We start from the raw sequence: 21679 nt of genomic DNA, 5'->3' as shown, positions 1-21679 counted from the left end.
TCAGTATCAGACAGCAAAAGTGATCTCAATAATTTCTTGATATTAATTTCAAGGTGTTCATCATCAAGCATGGCTCATGTCTCTCTATAATTACCTCTTGCTAGCTAGGCTATATTATTGAAATGCAGTTTCAATGAGTCAATCATTTAAAAGGATGAAGTTAAAACTTTCCTCTCTGAACAGAGAGGATTCTCAATACCAAAAAGAAGCAGAAGATTCTGCATTGGAAGCATTATTCCAATCCAACAATTACAACAAATATTCTCAAATAAAAAAATCGATTATAAAACCTTCTGCATGGTATGGTAGGTGCTCCTAATTCAGTATCTTCCCTTTTTAAAAGGCTACGCATGCATCAGCAAGTTATAGCAAACAGTTCTCTCTTTCACATATATATATATATATACATCGGACGTCCGTATAGGAGAATTTCTGTATTATTAAACCCTTTTTTCAACTCTTGATGTGAGACAAAGAGAACCAATAATTCTGCTGCTTTAGCAGAAAAAGGAACGTCTCTGATCTGAAGTGGGTAGGGTTGAGCAATCAAAAGTTGTTATTTTTATGGTCAAGTTTGCTCTCAAAGTCTCATGCTTTATTAGTTATAGTGGGTGCTGGCTTATCTCATCCATTCATGCTTGCTAATTTGTACGTGAGCCTCCGCCTGTCATGTTCCAGACATAATTAACTAACTTCAGTTGCCCCCAACAACCATGCCCCAAAATCTTTTCATTTTCTCATAATATAAGTAAGGGTACTTAGGTGAATGCTGGATTACTTAGCCAACCTAATTCCCAGAAATCCTTTAAGTCTGGCATGATTGGTTGCAGCATTTTGGTCAACGGAGATTTGACTATATTTTATAATTTTGAGGCTTGAAGTACAGCAGGCTATAAAACTAGGGCTTAGAGGTTAGTAGAAATCCTAACAACTTGTGCCAAACTTAATCCAATTATTATATTCCATTCAAATTAGTTAGTGTTTATCTGGTTTGGTGGGTTGAGTTTAGTCACACGCTTCTGTGTATATATATATATAAAATAGTAGTAAACCGGCAGACACTGTTTTTTTCTGTAGCAGTCTTGCAGGCTTATCTTAAAATAGCGAACATAATCGACCATTGACCAAATGAACTTGAATAAATAAAAACATACCTCCTGGCCTCTCTTGGGTCAAGTTAGAGATTGAATTGTGTTCTCATAGAAAAATATTTGGAAACCTTAAACAAAACTTGTACCAAATTGTCAAATGCTTAGCTTGAAACTCTGATGTTGTGTCCATGAGTGAAATTGTTAAGTCGGTAATTGGTCGAGCGGTTTTATCATTATGTCTAGATTTACAGTTTAGTAGTGTAAACATTTTATGTTGTCAGACTATGAATGTGAACTATTCATCTTAACACAATCAATTAATGAATTTTAATACAGTATATAATGCATCAACGACGGACAACCAGTTAAAGAAAAAGGAAAAATTAGAATTTGGAGTTGGAGTTGGAGTTGGGCTTCAACTAGAAAGAGAAATTTAGAGTTGGGCTTATATGACATTGGGCTCAGCAGATATCCAAGGTCCACCTCAGAACTGTTTCTAATTTTTGTTGGAAAAAAACCCGCGATGTTAAACCCTAAGGAAGAGAAGAACGTTAAGCCCCTGCAACGCCACGACACCGCTGAACTGAAACCGAGCAACGGCGAAAGCTTAGCCTAGACCATGGGATCCAATAAGAAGAACAAGAAGAGCAAGAACAAGAATGAAAAATCCAAAGGCAGCGATGAGAACATCATCACTGACTCTCGGTTTTCGTCCGTACACTGGGACCCTAGGTTCCAGAACGTTCCGAAGCACAAGGCGAAGGTGGAGATCGACTCGCGATTCGATCGCATGTTCTCGGACAAGCGATTCGGCTCTTCCTCGGTCCCGCTAGACAAGCGAGGCAAGCCGAAGAAGCTCGACCAAGGGAATTCGCTGCGCCATTACTATAAAATCGAAGAGGACGAAGATAAGGTAAATTCCGAAGTGAAAAAGAAAGAGAAAAAGATTGAGGAAGAGGAAGAAGAAGAGAGTGAGGAGTTGGAGGAACTCGGTGGAGAGGAATCGGAGGATGACGTGGCGAGTGGTGACTCGGATACGACGACGGACACAGACACGGATGATGAATATGAAGAAGAAGAAGTGGTTTTTGAGGACGCTGAGCCTGGAATGGAGGTATTTATTATTATTAAGATTTAATTAATTGAAATTTGAAAGAAAAGAGATCATTGAGTAGAAAATGTTGGTTAATTTTGGTTACTTGATTCTTCTTTGTGCGGGCAGGCGGAAGATGTACCAGAAATTGATAAGGAAACTCACAGGCTTGCTATTGTTAACCTGGATTGGAGGCATGTTAAGGTTGCATTTTTTAAACTTGGCATCGAATTCATTTTCATTATATATGTATTCAAGTGGCACATAGTAAAAGCATCAAAATTTAAATTTGTTAGTTTTCTGTAATTGGGTCTGGAGATGGAGATTGTGTTCTCAGTACTGACCATTTTTATTATTCGAAGAAATATGAGTACCAAATGAATTGTCATATAATATACTTTGTGTTAAGTTGTTTGAGTAAGAGTCTTTTGAGTTGAAGACTGTTAATTTTTGTGTAAGCTTCCTCTTTGTGGAGATTGCTGGTAACTGAGTGTTTTGTTGCGTTTCATGTAGGCTGTTGACTTGTATGCGGTGTTGAGGTCTTTTCTCCCGAAAGATGGAGAAATGAAGTCTGTGGCTGTCTATCCATCTGAGTTTGGACTCCAGCGTATGAAAGAGGAAGAACTTCATGGTCCTGTTGGCCTATTTGATGATGAAAATGAGAAAAGTGATGAAGATGAGGACGACGATGATGATGAGCTTGATGCTCAGAAATTGCGTGCTTATGAGAAAAGCAAGCTAAGGTGGTTAATTATGCTTATTTCATAGTTATTGTTTGTTGTATGTTTTTAAATTATATGTTTACTTATATATACCTTATTTTTTTCTTAGGTACTATTATGCTGTAGTGGAATGTGATTCAAGTGCCACAGCAGATTACCTTTACAAAAATTGTGATGGAGTTGAGTTTGAACGGTCATCAAATAAACTTGATTTAAGGTTTATCCCTGATTCAATGGAATTTCAACACCCACCCCGTGACGTTGCAACAGAGGTATATGTTCCAACCATTTATTTATAAGTTTATATAGAATTTGAGCAATAGATTTTTATATGCTAATCTGTCTGTAGTAAGAGAAGTAGGGATTATGTGCAAATGATGGCTCTTCATGCTTCTTTATGGAGTCTGAAACTTTTTTATTAACAAAAGGAAATTAATTGAATTTTTTTTGTAAAATGTAGCAGTGATTGTGAAGTCTTTGGCTTTTGTTAGGTACCTGCAAACTATGTCGGTTTGGATTTCCAGACTCAAGCTCTGCAACAGAGTAAAATTGATATTTCTTGGGATGAGGATGACCCAGGACGTAAGACCTTGAAACGGAAATTCACTGACGATCAGGTCAGTAGATTTTATCTGAGTGGTAGAAATGCTTGCATTTTATGTAATTTGTTAGTAGGGTTCATATCTTGCTCCATGCTTGAGGACCTGAATAAACATTTGCTACACTTATCTGAATGGGCGTTATGTTACACTTATCTGAATAAACAATAGGAATTGCAAAGATGATGGGAAGAGCAACTGAAGAACTATCAACTCCAATTTGTATAAAAATAATAATAAGTAACTACTTCATGTACTTTTTGCTTCTAACTGATATGATCTTTGGTTTGTTTCTAGCTTTCTGAATTGGAACTGAAGGAGTTTTTGGCATCTGATGAGAGTGAAAGTGATGAGGATGAGAATGATGACGCTACAGAGGACAAGTCCGATAAAAAGAGTAAAAAACGAGATATGTACCGCACTTTAATCCTGTCTGGAAATGGAGAGGGAGATGCTTCAGAAGGAGATGGTGAAGGTGAAGACGATGACAAGGACATGGAGATCACATTTAATACGGGCTTAGAGGATATAAGCAAGCGCATTCAAGAAAAGAGAGATAAGGAATCAGAAACAGTTTGGGAGGCCTATCTCAGAAAAAGACGTGAGAAAAAGAAGGCTAGGAAAAACAGATCTAAGGATTCATCAGAGGATGAGAGTAGCGACACTGATCGAGAGGCAACAGAAGATGCAGATGATTTCTTTATTGAAGAGCCTTCAGTCAAAAAAAGTAAAAAGGGTTCTCAAGGTAAAGGTAAAAAAGGAGATAAAGAAAACCAAGATACGGATAGGGAAGCAGAAGCAAGCAGAAACGAGCTTGAGTTATTACTTGCTGATGACAAGGGAGCAGATACAGGTCTTAAGGGCTACAATTTGAAACGTAACAAGACTAAGGGAAAGAAGGGTAAAGAAGTTCAAGAAGAGGACAATATACCAGCTGTTGATTACGAAGATCCACGGTTTTCAGCCCTCTTCACGTCTCCCCGTTTTGCTCTGGATCCAACAGATCCACAGTTCAAAAGGTATCTACCTCTTGTTTTACTTATTATTTGGCAAAACATTTGTTTCTATCATATAAGTTGATATCTTAACAAAATCCAAATTATTGCTCTCCTTTGTTTTCCATACTCCCAAAAGAGGGCTCCAATAGTTGCCCTAATATGTGTCACTTCACTTTTGGCTGTCATGTTATATACATTTGTGGTTCGGTGTTGCAGGAGTGCAGCTTATGCTCGGCAGTTGGCATTGAGACAGCAGAAGGGTGACCAAGAAGAAGTGGTAGAAAGGGAAGTAAAATCTGATGTCTTGCGGTCAAAGATAGAGAAATCGTCATTAATCAGATCAATAAAGATGAAAGCCAACCCCTTTGATGGTAAGATGTCAAAGAAAGAAGAAAATTTGCAATCGAAAGGGAGAAAGGAAAAGAAAGATAAGCAGGAGGCGCCAAGCTTGGTTGAACCAGTTAAGAAAAAGAAAAAGACCAAAGCTTAACGAAAATGAAGGCATTGTTAAAATTGAGAGGAGTCTTATTGCTGCCTGAAACATCATGCAAATGAATGGATCTTTGAAGGGGTGGAGGCCATAACCAACCATGCCTGCTCGGGTCCGACCCATGAGACAGTTGAGTTGTTGTTGTTCTAATTATCGTCATATTCTTTTTCTTCAAATTGAAGAATATTGTCAACTGTGAAGGTTTTTATTTAAAAAAATATAGGCGTTGGCTTCAGGAACTAAATTTATTCTCTGTAGAAGACAGTTCTTTTTTTTGTTATGTTTGTTTTTTGGTGAAGGTAAATGTGAGTTTTGGTTCAATTTCCATTGTTATACATATAAGACTGCCTGAAAAAATTTGTTTTTCTTATTCGTACTTCCATAATTCCATTGGTTGAAAATGATTAGCACGTTAAATAAGAGACCAAAAACGATATTTATTTATTTCTGTAGGAAAAAAAATATTTGTTCCCTATGGTCATAACTAAAATCATATCTACAACCCCATGTTTCCATCAGTATCAATTGTGTACCAAAAATAGGAAGTCGACATCTGCCAATTTTCTGTATAGTATACCTCAAACAAATGCCTATGGATACATATGATACAGGGCTGAGAAAACCTCAGCAACAAGAAAGAATAATCAAACTATGGCAAAGAATACAAAAAGAACCATGGTGAGTGCACAAGCAAAAGAGTTCAACTTGGGTGAATGATTTGGTGGTGGTATATGAGAAGTGTTGGTACTCCCTGCCGTGGCTTCCGGATTGATGGTAGCGCTAGGGGATGCGGCCGGAGATTTGGATTTAGTGACAGGAAGAGTGACGGTGTCCTCAACATTATAACCTGAAAAATAAAAATAAAATAAAAGGATCACACTGTCACTGAAAAAGATCATGAAGAAAATTTGTTTGCCAAAATTTCATTCAAAATGTGGAATTAGGACTCACAATCGGACTCCTTCCAACCCAATACCATCCTCTCACGGTCAAAAATTACACGATAGCCCGTCATGAAGTTTTCTGCATGAAAAAATCCACATTGTGAGCAAAAGTTAATTCAAACATAAACAAATATATTTGAATGAGAGTGATCGTTAAAATATCTCTTTAAGGGTGTTGGATTTCTTCAAGCAGTATCTGAATCAGGGTTTGACAATTCTCAGAATTGCATACTATCGTACCATTTGGAATACAGAAAAGGAAAAAACAACCTTAACTTGAAAGATAATCAAAAGTTATTTAGAAAGAGATGGATGCTTACGTCCAATGATATTTACATCTCCACTTTTGACAATGCCCAGACAATAAAACATTGGTGTTCCATCCTGGGGATCAGAAAAGGAAAGTTTAGCATGACATGGTGCAGGACCAGGAAAAATAGACATGCTAGAAGTCGAAACTTACTTCATTAGCAAGAACCACTAGCGGATCAAGCAAAGAATATTGCTTTCCACCTTTCAGCGTCAAGTTCACTGTTTGATTTGGCCTGCACATAAGCTCAAGTCAGTGCCTGACGGTTCGGAAAAGAGAGAATCGAAACAAAGTTTTTGTCGTTTGATAGAAATATAACCTTATATCATAACAGTATTCAAACGGGATGCTAGAATCCTTCGATTGCCGCTTGTTTTTTAGTGCCCTGTTGAACTGGAAAATGAGAAACAATTACAAGGACTGATATAGTAAATCAGAAAATCGAGAAAACATTATGAAACAATGAACTGAAACTACTTACATTCTCAGTAATCTTTGTGTAAGCTGGATCATTTAGGTATGTAAATGAGGTACCAGAGTCAAAAATGCATAGAATTCAAGATCGGTAACATTTTCTCCAATAGCTATTTGAGTAATGGTAATGTTGTAAGTTGGACTGTGACAAGTTCGACAGGGGAAGATTAGTACAACTTGCATGATATTCAAAACCAAAGCAGTTCACTTGCGAAACTAGTAAACTTGTCATCAACATATGGATATTTAAAGGGGCCACTTACTATGCACTCCTATTTTTAACATTGAATGGCGTTTCAGCTTGGTCTAAGCTTCCATTATCACCAAAGCTAATTCTCCCAGATCCATCAAGTCCGAAACACATGGAAAAAGAATTTGAAGCAAGCCCCTGGCTCGCTAAAATGCTAGGAACGGATACATCATCCATACCAAGCCCTAATAGACCGTTCGGAGCTGCACCATTCAAAAATATTCCAGTCTGCTCCTTACCACAACTGCAAAACAGTAGCACCTCAACATCAAAAGTGTCCTATACAAGTTACAATTGGCACATCTAGGAATAATATAAACATCATACTCTCTAATGCAGATTTCAAATATCCTTTTATTGGCAAAGCAATGAAAAAATTACCCACCCAAAACCAATCCGTGCATTAACATCTTTTTGTTTCGCATCGTCAGTGGTTAGGTGCAAAACATCCTCTACCAGGACCCCCGTAGATGAGGTGTCATTCGACAGATACTCAATCTTGTATTGACAATCACTAGCTGCTGAAGCGCAGTGTTGTGGTTGTTCACAATATGTGCTGTTGCAAGAAACCTTTTTGCTTGTTGACGACTTATTAGGGCTGTAGATTTCAAATTCTATTACCTGGTTGATAAAAAGTATACAAAAAAGTAATGGTCAATGAAATGAACCACCAGAGCATGTTTCATTGAACCAAATGCACTAACAATGTTTACCTGTCTGGTAGAAAGTTCTGGATACTGCAAGAAGCAGCTTAATAGTTTTTTATGGTATAATAAAACAATGTTATCTTATTGCACATTTTTAAGTTTTTTAAATTTGCATTCCTTCATGATCAAGAAATTCTCACCCTAAAGATGAGAACTTGAACTTATTTATTGCAGTTCAAATTTCACAAAAAAAGAAGAAGACACATTTAATCTTTTTAAGTCATCCTTCCTCCTAGCCCTTACATTAAAAAAACCAACATAACACTGAAGTCCATTTGAAGTAATTACAAGTCAAAAGACTTCAAGTAACCAAATTTTCAGGAGAAAAGGTAGCAATTTCCCAAGCTGTATAAGATTGAAGGAAAAAAAACTGAGTAATTCAGCTCACTTACATCTCCATTTGAGAGCTTTACGCCATGCACGCAACTGCTACAATCACATGGCAACCAGAGCAAATCACTGCCCGTGTCTAAGGCCACAAGGTATGATGTGCTTGGTGTCCCCACAGAAACATTCGCATAATGCAAACTGAAATTCAACAACAACAACAATAACAAAAAAATTAAACGCTGGAAAAAGTGAGGACCACATGACCCAAAACAACAAAAATATGAGAACTTCAAAAAATAGAAAAAAGTCCATACTGTCCAAAAGCACCAATCCGATAAGTCTCGTTGCCATAAACGAAGGTAAGCGGCGTCGTTCCGTCGGCGGTGGAGAGATGACGCCCTCGAATCAAGCGATCTCTGTGCGCCATAGCAGCATAGTATTCGGCACTCCCCTTCTCCGGCAGCTCATCGGAACCCAGAATTGCCTTGACGGGATCCGAGAATCGGTGGTGGATATCGAACCCGTATGACCCGAACCCGGAACAGGTCCGAGAAACCCAACACAATATGAAAACAGACACTAAAAGACGCGTGGCAGTGAAAGAAGAAGAAGCTCTGATGCAAGTAAAGGCCATGGCTTTATTGATTCAGAATGAGAGGCAGAGCTTTTCGATAATTGGGTTTTGGAGGGCATGAGTTAGAAACAGAGAAATGCGAGCAAATGGGTTTATATGGTGGTTGAGGTTTGGGGGCGGTAACGCGTTCTCATGCCTAAGTCGTCATTGTTGAGAGAGAGAGAGAGAGAGAGAGAGAGAGAGAGAGAGATATGGCAAGCTGGGAGAGGTGTTTGGTTGTTTAAGTTTGGTCAGTGATAGACGAAATCGCGGGTACGTGGGTCCCATTTTTCGCGTATTCTCAGCTTGGGATGATATTTGAAAGTTGGGAATTGCTTTTAACTGTCCATTTCTTTTCTCCTAATCGTGGATCATGATCCAAGGTAAATCTTGGATTATAATTTATCTTCTAATTTAAAAAAAATTCCTGTCTACCTAATGCACGTGGTTTAACCAATAAATGCATATAAGCGAGGTTTATGATACTTACTGATAGGATCCCGAGCCAGAATCCTACCCCACTGCCATCTATGGCAGCCGCCCCTCACTCTCTTTTCCTCACACACACCTTTTTATTTTTACTTGGTTCTATAGTTCGCAGACACATACAAGATTTTCATATGCAGTGTTTAAGGCCAATTGATTTTCAGTTATGAATTTGCATATTTAATTGCAATACCCTGTTAAAAGGATTCAGATTTCATAAAATCTCTTCCTAGGCCTTGTTGAGAGTCAGTAATCCCAAATCAAGGGAGGGAGAGAGGGAGAGAGAGATAGAGAAAGAGCGAGAGAGGCAGTCATGGCTGTTCTTTTGGGGTAGGGTGTTGCGGTACTTTTATTAGGGTTTAGGGAACCAACCCCTTCAGCTAATAAATCAGGTGACTCTCTCTCCCGTCATATTGCAGAGAGATTTTCCTCCCCAGTTTTATGATGAGTTTTGCTTCTCACCAGTTTTGTTTTGGGTTTTGTTTATTCCCAATCCTTTTGGACTGACTTTTAAAATCCTTTATGTTGAAGAGATAGAGTTGCTAGATCTAGATGAATATTTCATACTGGGTGCTATGAGATCATGTGAGATGTTGGAGGTGTTATGGCCTTCTTTGGCCAAGTGGATGTTGAGCAGTAAGACTCTTTCACTTTTGGTGTTTTTGGTTCTCTGTTTAGGCAGAATCAGTTGTTCTCATGATCTCTTGTAGTATTGGTGTCATAAGGGGTGCTCTTGATCCTCTATCTGTTAACTCTGAATAAGCTAAGCTTGAATTTGTAATATTTATTATTCACTTTCTTACCGAATTTATTTTTCCTGATTTATTATATTCAAAAACCTCCATCTTGAGTTTGTTAACCCCTTTATTAATGAAATTCTACTTGTTCTCACCAAAAAAAGAAAATGCAGGGACTAGTAAACAATAACATTGAAGTTAAAGGATGTGAAAGGAAAAGTGTGATTAATAAGAGGAGTTGGAGGTAGTTGGGTAAACACTAAAACACATTGACTTTGAATTCATAATTGGAAAGCTTAAGCTTGGAAATGAGTGAGATAAATCGCACGCCATGTCAACTATCATCAAGCCACTTGTCGAAAATCAAACAAAGGATAGGTTTACCTTAATTCCTACTTCAATTTAATGTCTCATTGTATCAACATCATCCTACGACCAAATTTTTGTCCAATCTAATTTTGTCCATTAAATTGTGTGGATGGTACCTACACATGAATTTTTTAGTATTGTATCAAACCACCATCACAATTTAATTATAATTATAAGTAACCCAATTTTTTTAGTATTGGAAACCAATAATAACATTTAGAATTGAATAACATAACCAACAATGGATTTTTTTTTCTTAGGTTTTTATAAATAAATCCATTTTATTATGACATATTATATAAAAGCTCATATAGAACCTAAAAACTCAAAACTAGCCACTTGTTATTTTTTAATTAGACTCTATAAGGATTTTTGTATAATATATCATATTGAAATAGGCTCATTTGTGAAAAAAAAAAAAACCCTTTTTTTATGGGTACAAATAAGCAGATGAATAATTGAGAAGGTGGTAGGTAAATTATGTAAAGATTCGTTTTATACATAGAGCTTTGAAATAAACACCATGAAAAAAGGGCCGCAATAGGTGCTTGAATTTTCTACTTGTAGAATTTTGGTAGGCTTCTGGGCAATAACATTTGGAATTATATATGAACTATCTTTGACAATCGAAACCATTCTAACTTAGACTCAGGAACCCAAGAAATAGAAAAGAAAGAAAAAACTTAAAACTCAAGGTATGGGATGACCCAAGGTTTCAGACCTTTCACCATCTTTTTCAAAGGAAATTTCAGTTTCATCTTCTCCAAATTTGACACCTCAACCAAAAGGTATGGAATATACCAAAGAACGGAAACAAAAATGAAATTGAAAAAGTTGTCATTTTGCTTTTCGGCTGACTGATTCATCCTTTTACCACCAATCACTCTCCTACTCTTGGAGTTTTTATGCAACTTTTCATTTGGTCAAGTCCACTTACTTACAGGGAGCATTATCAAATTCCATTTATTCTGCAGTGGGGCAATTGGAACTTAGTTTAATGGCACAAAAATGCACGAACAAGAAGATTCCAAGAACAGCTCATAGTCCTCTTTGTATTAATAATGCCATCAGTGTACGATGGACGGACCATAAAAATAGACCAGACTAAGTCGTCTAGAGATAAAGTCCTCTCTTCTTTCTCTCTCTCCCCGCAATCCAAAGGCCCAACTGCAGAATTAGCCCAAGTGGTGTGGGAGGTCGGGGTGATTAAAATTAAGATAAATTAAGGGTTCGATTCCCTCCAATGTAACTAAGAAGATAAAGAATCCCGAATGGTTTGTGTTCACATAACAATCTGACATCCAAATGCATAAAATATGAGCTTGATATCTTTAGACGTTACAATGACTGAAACATGTAGTATCATATATTGTGTAACTGTCCATCCAAAGAACAGGATCTCTTGATCCCTGTGAAATTTTCAATTACAACAATAATGTAGAGATGCCTATGCTAGATGATGAAAGGCTAAACATTATGGGGGAAATTGAGGCATTTCACATGGAGAATGTGAGATTTATCCACAGCAAGGTGCAAAAATCTGGCCTGCCCATGAGCTGAGGAACAGAGGTATTGCAAGATTCCCCCAACCATGAAGTATAAGTGGGGCTGATTAGAGAGGATTTACATTAATACACGATGAAAGGATTTGATCTAAGTTCTTATAACCTGTGGAACTGCATGACCAGATAAAAAAGATGGCCGCATAACAGCTATAGCCTATAACAATACGAAAAGAAGGATGACAAACCGAAACCAAGTCAGAGGAAAATGGCTATGGCAAGGCAGAGATGCAGCTGAAGTCTGACTATTCCGGGTCTTTTTCGTTGATTCTGGAGTAGAATGGTTACCTAGTCCAACAGCAACAGCAGGAGGCACATTGGTAGAGTTAGGTTTAAAAGGCAAGCTCGTATGGTTCTCAACGTCATAACCTGCATTGGGATCCAAAAATTTGGTCATGCAATTAGTTCATACATCAAGGCATGGAGAATAGCTGTGTGCATAATAAATGAGAGTTAACACCTACAGTCAAACTTCTTCCAGCCCAAAACGAATTTCTCTCGGTCAAATACAACATTGTAGCCAGTCATAAAGTTTTCTGTAGAGACACCAATAACTGAAGCATAAGCCAACATGTAATAGCAAAACAAATGCAACTAGGATATTTAGATTAAAGTGGGCTATTGATCTGAGAGGAAGAAGCTGATTCATTACGAAAGCCTCCTTGGTATATCATTATGGAGTACCAGGCAACAAAATAACCCAACACACTGAGTAATGGTCAGCTAAGTTAGTCCAAAAGTTAGAGCAGTCACAGCCACTTTGCTGTGAATTAAAATCAACTGCAATGCAAAAGACTTACGTCCAATTATATTTAGTTGCGTACTCTTGACAACAGCCAGGCAATATACCAGCTCGCTCTGCAAATCAACAGCAAGCAAGATATTTATGACCATTCTTGGCAAAACAACAAATAAAACTGGGGCAAAAAAACAAAGCATTACCTGGGTGGAGATGACAATAATCGGATCATAGACTGCAAACTGGCCCCCACCTTTCATGGTTAAACTTAGACTAGGTATAAAACTAGCATTTGCATCAGAACTGCACATTGAAATAATTTTTTTAGGAATAGAAGAAATTTTAAAGCTGGAGGTAGAAATGGAGACAAATAAGTACACAAACCTCATATCATAACAATATTCAAATGGGATCCTTGGGTCAGGTGGACGACGCTTATCTCGAGCCATTGAATTGAACTGCAAAATTCATAAAGCATCAACTATTGAATTGTATGTCCATGTGTGTGTACATGGTGTTCTCTTGTCCGACATACTGACGTGTGTTGTCAATTGACTGTCTGATAACATAAAGAAGTAAAATCATTTACAACACTTAAATGCTTACACTCTCTGAAAGCATTGTATAAGTTGGGTCACCCAAGTATGTGAAAGACGTCCCAGAATCAAAAAGAGCTGTGAAGTCAATGTCCATAAGATCTGTTCCCACTCGAATTTGAGTTACGGTGATGTTATAGGTTGGACTGTAACATGCGTCCCATTATATGACATAAAAACAACGTTAAAACCTCCTTTCATGAAAAATTAATTATGAAAAATCAGCATCAAGTATCTGAGAAGTTACCACTTACTGTGACGGGTTGACATTAAATGGGGTCTCTTCCTGGTCAGGACTCCCATTGTCACCAAAATTAATTCTCCCAACCCCATCATGTCCAAAACACATGGAAAAAGAATCGGCTGTAAAGCCTTCCCGGGACAAAATACTAGGAACAGAAATCTTCTCCATACCAAGCCCAAACAAACCATTAGGCGCTGCAACATCCAGGAAAGAACCACTTTGCACCTGTCCACAACTGAACAATTTACAATGCATTTTCAGCTACCAACATGAGACTAAAACAAAAGGAACAAAAAGAAGTCCAAAAATTATGATGACAGAGCTCACCCAAAGGTAACGTATGCCTCAACAAGTTCCCGATGACTATCTTCTGTTTTTAGGTGCAGAACATCCTCTACCAATATCCCAGAAGTAGAAGTTTCAGCTGAGACATAAGAGACCATGTAAGGGCAATTGTTGAATGAACCCATACATCTATTACGGTGTGCACACAAACTGTTGTTGCAACTGACTCTTTTGCTTGTTGACGACCCTTCAGGGTCATATTTGCTAACCTCAAAATCCTGCCACAGTAAATCATATGTATTTACTAACTGCTAAAGCAGAAAGAGTAATAGATGAATGCATCAGGAAATTGATATCACCATTCTTGTCCTTTACACCCAAAATCATAACAAGATCTCAGAGTGCCATTCTAAACCACCTACCCTTTTTTGCATACAAAAATGATACACTAGTAGCTACATTTTCCTACTATCCAACTAATATGACATAATCTGCATAACTTAGAATTTGATTTCTCTCTGCCAACTCTAAAAAGATAGATAAACAAAGGAATACATAGTTTTCATTTGCTAATTATTTGATTAGTCTTGAAATCAGATGCCGGTGTGTGACCAACTCAAATACAAGTTACATTTTCTTGATAAAACTGAAACAAGTCGGCATATTAAAAGCAAATCAAACAGACACCAAATTCAAATGACACTGTCATCAACAGTTCCACCATCTAATTGGAACGTGCACATGGATTGGAATAGAAAGAACTTATCTTTTGTTAACATAATTAAAGAAAGAAAAGGTCCAAAAACTGATAGGAAATGATAATGAGTGCAGTACTTACAGGAGCATAAGCTGTGCCTTCACAAGGCACCCAAAACAGATCACTCCCTGTATCAAGCGCCACCATAAACTTCATTCCCGGCGTACCCAATTGCACCGTGGTGTAATGCAGGCTACAAAAACCTCCCCAAATATAAAATGTAAATTAATTAAATTAAATTCGCAATTAAACTCCAAGAATTTAGTTAACAAAATTGAAGCTTTAGAGACAGGCATTGATAGTAACACAAAGAAACGTACAATCCCAAGGAGCTGATCCGAAAAGTCGAGTTGCCATCAGAGAAAGCTAGCGGAGTAGTAGTGTCGCTCTGGTCGCTCTGGGCGAGCTTGCGGCCGCGAAGAAAGCGATCGCGGCGGGCCAATTCCGCGTAGTACTCGAAGCTTCCCTTCGCCGGAAGGTTGTGGGGCGGCGAGAGTTTCCCGGCGATGGCCGACCACTCCTTGACGGGGTCGGAGAAGCGGTGGTGCATCTTGAAGCTGAAGATGCGGCCATGGCAGCTCTGAAGGCCCAAGATTGACAGAAAGAAAAGGAGGACGACAAAGTTACAGAGATCAGTAAGCATCTCTCTTTGAAATTTTCTTGAACCCTAGAAAGATTTGCATTGGGGAAAGAAGAAGACAACGAGTGGATCGAGAAACAGTGGAAGAGAAGATCTTGGAAGACGAAGAAGAAAGTGCGTTTGGTGAAATGGAGTGAGTGAGAGAGTTTGCTTTGCTCTGCTGCACTGTTGGTTAGTTTTTGGCGTTTGTAGCGGTGGGTCCCGCAACATGATTTTAATTTGACAGTTGAAGAAGTTATTCAACTCGGAAGTGTGACTCATTGGATTGCGCGAAATCCTGACTTCGAAGGAAAAAAGGACGAATTGCGATTCGACGCGTGTCAAATGTGTTTTTAACCTGGGGACATTTTCAACCTTTTTTTGGAGGGAAAAAATCTACTACCTTATCCGACGGTCCGGATCAAAACGTGGTTTATTAATCATGAATGAAAATACTCGAAGCTCTTGCATATTTGAGAAACGAAAGTGTAGCAAAAAAACAAAATTTATTTAGTACCATACATTAAAATTTTGATTGGTATTTTAACTTTTGGTTCTACTAATAATTTTCCTTGGTATATTTTGTCACAAGTTCAACTTGAGCAATTTCAATTTCAACAGGTTTATGGATAAGTAAATATGGTTGCAAACTCGTTACTAAATTTAGGACATACTTTCACTCAACCATGTGTTAAGATTTGTTTCGATATTCAGAATATTGAGATCCGATGAGAATTTCGTGTAATTTTGCTTTTTCATAAAAAGGAAAATAAAAAAGATCGTGAGAAAATATTGACTGCTTTTCTGATTACTTGTATTCATTTGTTAGGATTCTGATAATATATATATATATATATATATATATATTCATTTGAAGTGGCCACACATATAAGAATTGAAAGTAGAGGCCTTGTTATTATTATCACAATCATATATACAAGACAAATTTGAGGTACTCATCATATATACAATTTGATACTCACAATTGAAAGGTTACAAAACTTTTACAAATGAACACTACAAAAACAGAACCCTGAAAATTCAGGGAAACAAAAACTCTCATTCTTCCAACAAATCGGGAGACGACATCATTTCTGAGGCTGATCACACTGGAGAGGCAGAGGTACTAAAACCAAATTTATCTGAGAGCTTTGTTCTTGTGAATGGAGAAAGAAGTTCCATCTGATGAAGAAACTGCACATCATGAACCAGAGGGTTATTTGTTCTGCCTGGTGGAGATCCTGAGTAACATGCTGGTGAACACTTGGTGCATACATATTCCCTCCCATCAAATATTTCCTGCACCAGGTCCCTGAGTTCAAATTTTATAAACGACAATCATTTCTGTTCGAATAATAAGAAGTAAATATGATTCAGAAAGGGTGAATGCTAACCTTTTCAGTGATCATATTCAGAATTCCACTTCTTTCATCGGAATTTTGTTGGCTGGTTACAAAAAAAAAAAGTAAACAGAAAAGAGCTTCATAAGTTGGTAATCTATGGGAAAATGAAAAGCCAGGAACATGTTAAAAATGCCAGGAACATTTTTTTTGTTAAAAATCATGGAACCCAAAAACAAAGGTTAAAGCAACAAAATAAAATTAATTAGGACCTGTGCTTGTTACATCTTTGAGGCTTGAGGAATTCAGGTATGGCAGGGCCAACTCTACGGGGCCTGGGGCAGAGAGGCTGGTCATGATTGCCTGCAGAGCCAAGCTTGTTTGTCTCTGCGGAAGCCAAATCAAGAAGATTGCTTTTCTTCACACCTAAATGGTGCATAATTTTTATCTTCTATATCTTCTGCCTTTCTTTTAACAACAAAATGAAGAAGAAGAAGAAGAAGAAATCAAAGTCACAAACTAGAAAAGAAACGATTAACTTGTGACTGGCAATGCAACTGTTGCTATTTATTTTACTCTCATTGAAATGGTAATTAATATAATAAAACCTGCCCAATTTATTTAAATATTAGCCACACATTTAAGAGAGAGAGAGAGAGAGAGAGATGAGAGTGAGAAATTAGTGAGAAGTGGAGCCACATTTTGGTTGTAAACCCTGTTCAACTGTTCAAGTATTGTAGAAAGAGCCTCTTGAAGAAGCAAAGCATTTGCTTGGCCAAGAGTGGAGTTAGGATGAGTCTTGGCTTTTGATCTCCTAATATTCCTCAATTTCCCATCTTCACCTACGATTTTTTTGGTCCGGGTAAGTTGCACTAATCCCATTATTGAACCATTCTTTTTTCCAAATTTTATCATCATCAAGTGCATGTTTTAAATATTCTCACATCAATCTAGAACCTTATTGTTCTCTTCTTGCAAAAATGCATTGCAAGAATAATGGAAGAAAATACCGAATCAAATCACCGTAATCAAAAATTAAAACAACTGACTGATGCCAAATACTTGCAATCTTTAAAATATGAAAAATTGTCATAAACACATAAATTGCCACAAACGAACACATAATTTTTTTCTTCTTCTTCATAATAACGCCAATATGGACAATAATTACGGTGCAAGTTACAAAGTGAAACAATTGGTGAGTAATAGTATTGTAGCTCAAATTATGAATAATATATATCCCAATCAAACTTGGGCTGTGAATAGACCTCATAATCGATGGTTCCATCCACAACAACACTGTCTACAGTTTGTATGCCTTCCAAAAGGGCTGGATGAAAACTATCATTCTGGGAAGGCAAGAGTTTATACATTACTAATAACCCAAGTGTGAATATGGCTTGCAGCTTTGTTGAGTCTCCATGGACAGAAAAGAACAAAAGCATTGCGAGCAGGAACAAATCAACACAAAAACGCATGATGCACAATACTGTATCCATCAACTTCCCATCATTCCCAGCAGGAAATCCCCGGACCCTATAGACAAAGAGAAAGTTGTACTTATCAACCACATACCTATACCCAAAATATACCGCACCAACAGGAACCACTAGTGGAGCAAAGGAAGAATATATAAAGGTCAGGGCAAATATCGTCAAATTAAACGCATAATATTGTGCGAAATCGAATGTCTGCTTCGGGGCTGTTGAGGTTCTGTTGATGGGATATTCAGAAAGATCTTGTCCCGGGAGATCAATTCCATTCAGTCTGGGAGAGTCATATGTGAGATCCACAATCAAGGGCCTCTCTAGACTATCAGTTTCCTGAGTTTCTAATGGATATTCTTCACTTTGTTCTGGTACCAGCTGCAGCATGTCATTCTTCCGAAACTTCTGAATCTTCCTTTTTATCCAAGGGATTGGAGCCAGTAGATCATACGATATTCCCAGAAAAGTACTTGTTATCAAAAATGCAAGAGAGGAAAGGCATGATCTTGACAAAAATGATGCACTCATGTACTGTTCAATCCTCTTGCAATCTTCTCCGTCCAAATAGCACCTTCCCATCTTTAGGATGGCACTCTCTAAAGATGATTCAACCAGACCCTTAAGAAGAATAAGATTCACCAGGAAGAAACAAACCATCTTAAGAAGTGCAGCTCTTTGCTCCCCTGACACTGTAAGATGCCGCTCAAACTTAGAGAGATAGGAAAGTGCTGATGGTATTATTATATACATGCTTATAAAAATGAACACATTGGGTAAAAACTGAAAGATAAGACTCCCAAGCCAGCTTGAGCTTTGCATCCAAGCTAACCACAACTGGGCGTTATCCATAGCTTCAGCATTTATAATCCGCCAGGCATTCTTGAAAGCACTAACAACTGCAAGAGGAGAACTAAAGAACAGGAGAATCAACAGCAAGCATGTGTTCACCAACACTCTCCGCAATTTCAGTGAGACTTTTGACGATCCCAGATGATTCCAGTAAATATCTGTTGCCAAGGGTGCCTGCTCAACTTTCCATTGGTTCCGTTGTAAACGCAACTCCACGAGAGAAAAGAACTTCCCTATCCGACTCTTCTTCTCATGTCGAAAGTCCTGAACCGCTTTATTAGCAGTGTACACATCCTTAAACACCACAAACGCAACACCAGCGCCCAGTGCACGCCCTTCTTTATAAGCTGCAAGTTCAGTCTCCAATTCAGCTCTCAATCCCTGCAACTTTCCTAATTTCCTTTCATCCGTGTAACCCAACCTAGCCATAGTTTGATACCAGAAATCTTTCACCTTTCCCCACATATAACAAGCCCGACCCCTTACTCCCTCTGAAGAAGCCCCAAGATATCCTTCCTCTTCACTTTCATATGGCAAGAGCCGGGAGTCAATTCGTGCAACCAACCAAGAAATCTCATGCCTAACCTTCACCAATTCCGAGGCTAAATCATCCAATGCACACAAATCCATCGGCATTATGACCCTATAAACCTTTCCAGGATACCTATGTTGAAAATATTCATGCAACACAGTCCTATCATTTCCTATATTTTTTGGTACCCCCTGCACCATTATAGTAAAAATAGCAGTGGAATTCGCAGTTGGGTCACTCAAATTCCCGTTCCCATCCCTAATCCTAGTGATCCTCAGCCTTCGCTCAATAGCAGATATACCAAAATGCACCAAAACAACAACCACCACCACGAAAACAAAATGCACCCAAAGCAAAGCCGAACCTTTCTCAATGTGATTGATGGTCGTCTTCGAGAATTGGTCTCCAAGCACAGCATTCCCAGCATATAGATTCAACGGAAGCATGACAAGCACAGCCAAGACCGCCATGGACAAGAGCAAGCCGCAGCTGCCACCCTCGATCAAGAGAAATTGGGCCGCGTCAGCTCCGCAGTGGCGCGCAATCTCGCGACACGTGGCGTGCCACACGGCGAGGAGCTTGGAGACGAGGGCAGACGGGCCAGGCATGCGGCGGTGGTCGCTGCGAAGCTTGACGAAGATAAAGATGAAGACACAGAAGAAGGAACCGATGGCGGAGATGTTGATAAGGTACTGGATGTTGCCATACCAGGCCTCGAAGGTATCGTCGCCATCGCCAGGGGACGGTGGAGGAGAGAGAGTATCGTTCATGAAGGAGATTGGGAATATGGTTGAGCCCATTGGCGGGAAATCTAGGGTTTGAAGAGCCAGAATTTGGGGTTCCTTTGGTGGGATTTTAGGTAATTGACGCTGAATTGGATTGGAATTTTCTTCATGTGGGAGATGAATTAGGGTTTGGGTTGAGGGGTTTTTGGGGGGTTGTCTTGTGGAGGTGAAGAAGAGGAAGATGCTGGATTTTTTGAGGTGGAGTGTCCGGGGTTCCAAAGGAATAATTTTGCGCTAAAACCCAAAAATAAATTTAGAGTTGTTTCTTTTTCTTTTCTTTTTCCTTTTTAAATTTTTGGGTTGTTTTTGGTAAATCATATAATACAAGTTGGGCTTTAATTTATTACATTTCTACATAAAACTCTGATTATGAGGTGGGTGCTTTAACTAGTAAGCTAGCAAGCATACTACTCCTACATGCTAAATAACCAAATTCTAATTCAAATGAAGATGGAACAAAGAAAGGACATCAATGGATTTTGTCTTTAATTCTACATGGGTTAATGATGTGATGGGAACAAGTTTGGTAGCATAAGGAATCATGAAATTCGATCAACATTTTTAAGTTATGATCATATTTGTTTACAACTCATGACTTGATATACAGTATCTTTCCTTTGCTCGAAATAACTAAATAACTTCTATTCTTATGACCTTAACACAAAAGGAAAAACATTACGAAAAATGTAGAATTTTACCGTTTATAGTAGTAAAGCTTTTTTATTTAGCAACTGTCGTTTATCATATTTGAACACATAACCCCTCCTAATAGAATGAAAATTTAGCAGCCTAGACAAATGATCATGGGCTATTATAGATCGATCTCAATTTTGGGCCTATATTTATTTCTTGTGTGGTTTGTTCTCGAGGTTTCTAGCTTCATAATGTGGGGCCTTCTTATATTGCCTTTGGGCTTAATGAAGCAATATTTTTTTTTTTTTTTTTTGTTGGCGTTTTGACAAGAATGTACTATATGATGATTTAGAGCGTTACATATCAATCATTCTTGGCAGTGATACTTTCCACCAAATACGCGTTTTAGACTTTCAGCTTTTGTTTGATAGCTTTTGGACTTTAGAGTGCTGCATTTGTTTCCTTCCTGTAATTGACCTCTCTCTCTCTCTCCCCCTCTCTCTCTTCATATAAAAACTTTATGATTGCCTGACCTCAACCTGTTGTTTGTTGAGCCTGAAAGCGATCAACTGCATTGCGATTGCAATTATTGGGTTCCCACCCAAATTTTCACTTGGGTCTAGATTTGGACGTTATCGTTCTCATAGTTCTATGTGGCCGAATAACATCATTACATATATTTGTAATTTAATTTGATCAAATTTATTAAACATGCAATCAAACACACATTCATTTTGTTTCTTACATTTATTACCTCAACGACTAAACATCCTTTTAAATATTAGAAATAATTACACATGTAGCAACATTATTGATGATAATAACGAGAATGTCAGAATTAGTCATGATTTAAGTATTGTCCAATTTTTAATGCTTTCTATTTGCTCTCGAGCCTTCTAAAACCAACTTTTTCGTAAATTGCTGAAAACCAAAGCTATGTATAAACACAACTTTAGGTCTAGGCCAACCAAGCTACCTAACAAATTAACAATGTGAACCTACACTAAAGCTTCTTTTTGCTTTCTTTAATTATTATTA

General features: G+C 38.0%; 5 protein-coding genes across 6 annotated transcripts; 1 reads left to right on the top strand and 4 right to left on the bottom strand.

The window, feature by feature from the left end:
- The first annotated feature begins 1604 nt into the window (after positions 1-1604).
- Positions 1605-5314, top strand: LOC103340392 (pre-rRNA-processing ESF1-like protein). The gene is made up of 7 exons (XM_008243806.3): positions 1605-2205; positions 2314-2388; positions 2698-2927; positions 3016-3178; positions 3398-3523; positions 3803-4524; positions 4720-5314. Exons 1-7 carry the CDS (start codon positions 1711-1713, stop codon positions 4991-4993), a joined length of 2085 nt encoding a protein of 694 aa, XP_008242028.2. The 5' UTR covers positions 1605-1710; the 3' UTR covers positions 4994-5314.
- A 96-nt stretch (positions 5315-5410) lies between these two features.
- On the bottom strand, positions 5411-8838 carry LOC103340391 (aspartyl protease family protein 1-like). Its single transcript, XM_008243805.3, is given in 11 exon segments — positions 5411-5840; positions 5945-6016; positions 6258-6321; positions 6401-6482; positions 6567-6640; positions 6729-6796; positions 6799-6863; positions 6985-7215; positions 7357-7592; positions 8071-8206; positions 8323-8838. Coding segments are annotated over 11 exon segments (1551 nt in total). The 5' UTR covers positions 8643-8838; the 3' UTR covers positions 5411-5637.
- A 2719-nt stretch (positions 8839-11557) lies between these two features.
- On the bottom strand, positions 11558-15174 carry LOC103340390 (Eukaryotic aspartyl protease family protein). Of its 2 annotated transcripts, none has more exons than XM_089042879.1 (10): positions 14717-15174; positions 14478-14589; positions 13682-13917; positions 13365-13589; positions 13121-13256; positions 12899-12972; positions 12718-12817; positions 12576-12633; positions 12236-12311; positions 11558-12144 (listed from the first exon to the last, which is right to left on the bottom strand). In XM_089042879.1, exons 1-10 carry the CDS (start codon positions 15037-15039, stop codon positions 12138-12140), a joined length of 1347 nt encoding a protein of 448 aa, XP_088899005.1. In that variant the 5' UTR covers positions 15040-15174; the 3' UTR covers positions 11558-12137. The 2 variants fall into 2 exon arrangements, with proteins under 2 accessions (XP_088899005.1, XP_088899004.1); XM_089042878.1 differs by having other exon boundaries at positions 12240-12311.
- A 751-nt stretch (positions 15175-15925) lies between these two features.
- On the bottom strand, positions 15926-17180 carry LOC103340388 (uncharacterized). The gene is made up of 3 exons (XM_008243803.3): positions 16628-17180; positions 16410-16461; positions 15926-16314 (listed from the first exon to the last, which is right to left on the bottom strand). The coding sequence occupies exons 1-3, from the start codon at positions 16792-16794 to the stop codon at positions 16120-16122; spliced, it is 414 nt and encodes a 137-aa protein (XP_008242025.2). The 5' UTR covers positions 16795-17180; the 3' UTR covers positions 15926-16119.
- Positions 17181-17566: 386 nt separating this feature from the next.
- On the bottom strand, positions 17567-20258 carry LOC103340387 (early-responsive to dehydration stress protein (ERD4)). The gene has a single exon (XM_008243802.3). The coding sequence runs from the start codon at positions 20021-20023 to the stop codon at positions 17579-17581; it is 2445 nt and encodes an 814-aa protein (XP_008242024.2). The 5' UTR covers positions 20024-20258; the 3' UTR covers positions 17567-17578.
- Between the last annotated feature and the right edge of the window lie 1421 nt (positions 20259-21679).

This window comes from Prunus mume, linkage group LG8 (genome assembly GCF_029339155.1).
Source record: "Prunus mume cultivar Tortuosa linkage group LG8, ASM2933915v1, whole genome shotgun sequence".
Taxonomy (NCBI): domain Eukaryota; kingdom Viridiplantae; phylum Streptophyta; class Magnoliopsida; order Rosales; family Rosaceae; genus Prunus; species Prunus mume.
Note: the sequence above shows the minus strand (reverse complement) of the source record. Positions and strands in the feature narration are given on the sequence as shown.

Coding starts and splice junctions, on each gene's coding strand:
- LOC103340392 (XM_008243806.3), top strand. CDS start 1,711: ATGGGATCCAATAAGAAGAACAAGAAGAGCAAGAACAAGAATGAAAAA. Junction 2,928..3,015: donor TATGAGAAAAGCAAGCTAAG/GTGGTTAATTAT, acceptor TTTTTTTCTTAG/GTACTATTATGCTGTAGTGG. Junction 4,525..4,719: donor ACAGATCCACAGTTCAAAAG/GTATCTACCTCT, acceptor TCGGTGTTGCAG/GAGTGCAGCTTATGCTCGGC.
- LOC103340390 (XM_089042878.1), bottom strand. CDS start 15,039: ATGCTTACTGATCTCTGTAACTTTGTCGTCCTCCTTTTCTTTCTGTCA. Junction 13,257..13,364: donor TTTAATGTCAACCCGTCACA/GTAAGTGGTAAC, acceptor CGCATGTTACAG/TCCAACCTATAACATCACCG. Junction 12,973..13,120: donor ATACAATGCTTTCAGAGAGT/GTAAGCATTTAA, acceptor TGAATTTTGCAG/TTCAATTCAATGGCTCGAGA.
- LOC103340387 (XM_008243802.3), bottom strand. CDS start 20,023: ATGGGCTCAACCATATTCCCAATCTCCTTCATGAACGATACTCTCTCT.
- LOC103340388 (XM_008243803.3), bottom strand. CDS start 16,794: ATGCACCATTTAGGTGTGAAGAAAAGCAATCTTCTTGATTTGGCTTCC. Junction 16,462..16,627: donor CAAAGATGTAACAAGCACAG/GTCCTAATTAAT, acceptor TTTTGTAACCAG/CCAACAAAATTCCGATGAAA. Junction 16,315..16,409: donor TGAATATGATCACTGAAAAG/GTTAGCATTCAC, acceptor GACCTGGTGCAG/GAAATATTTGATGGGAGGGA.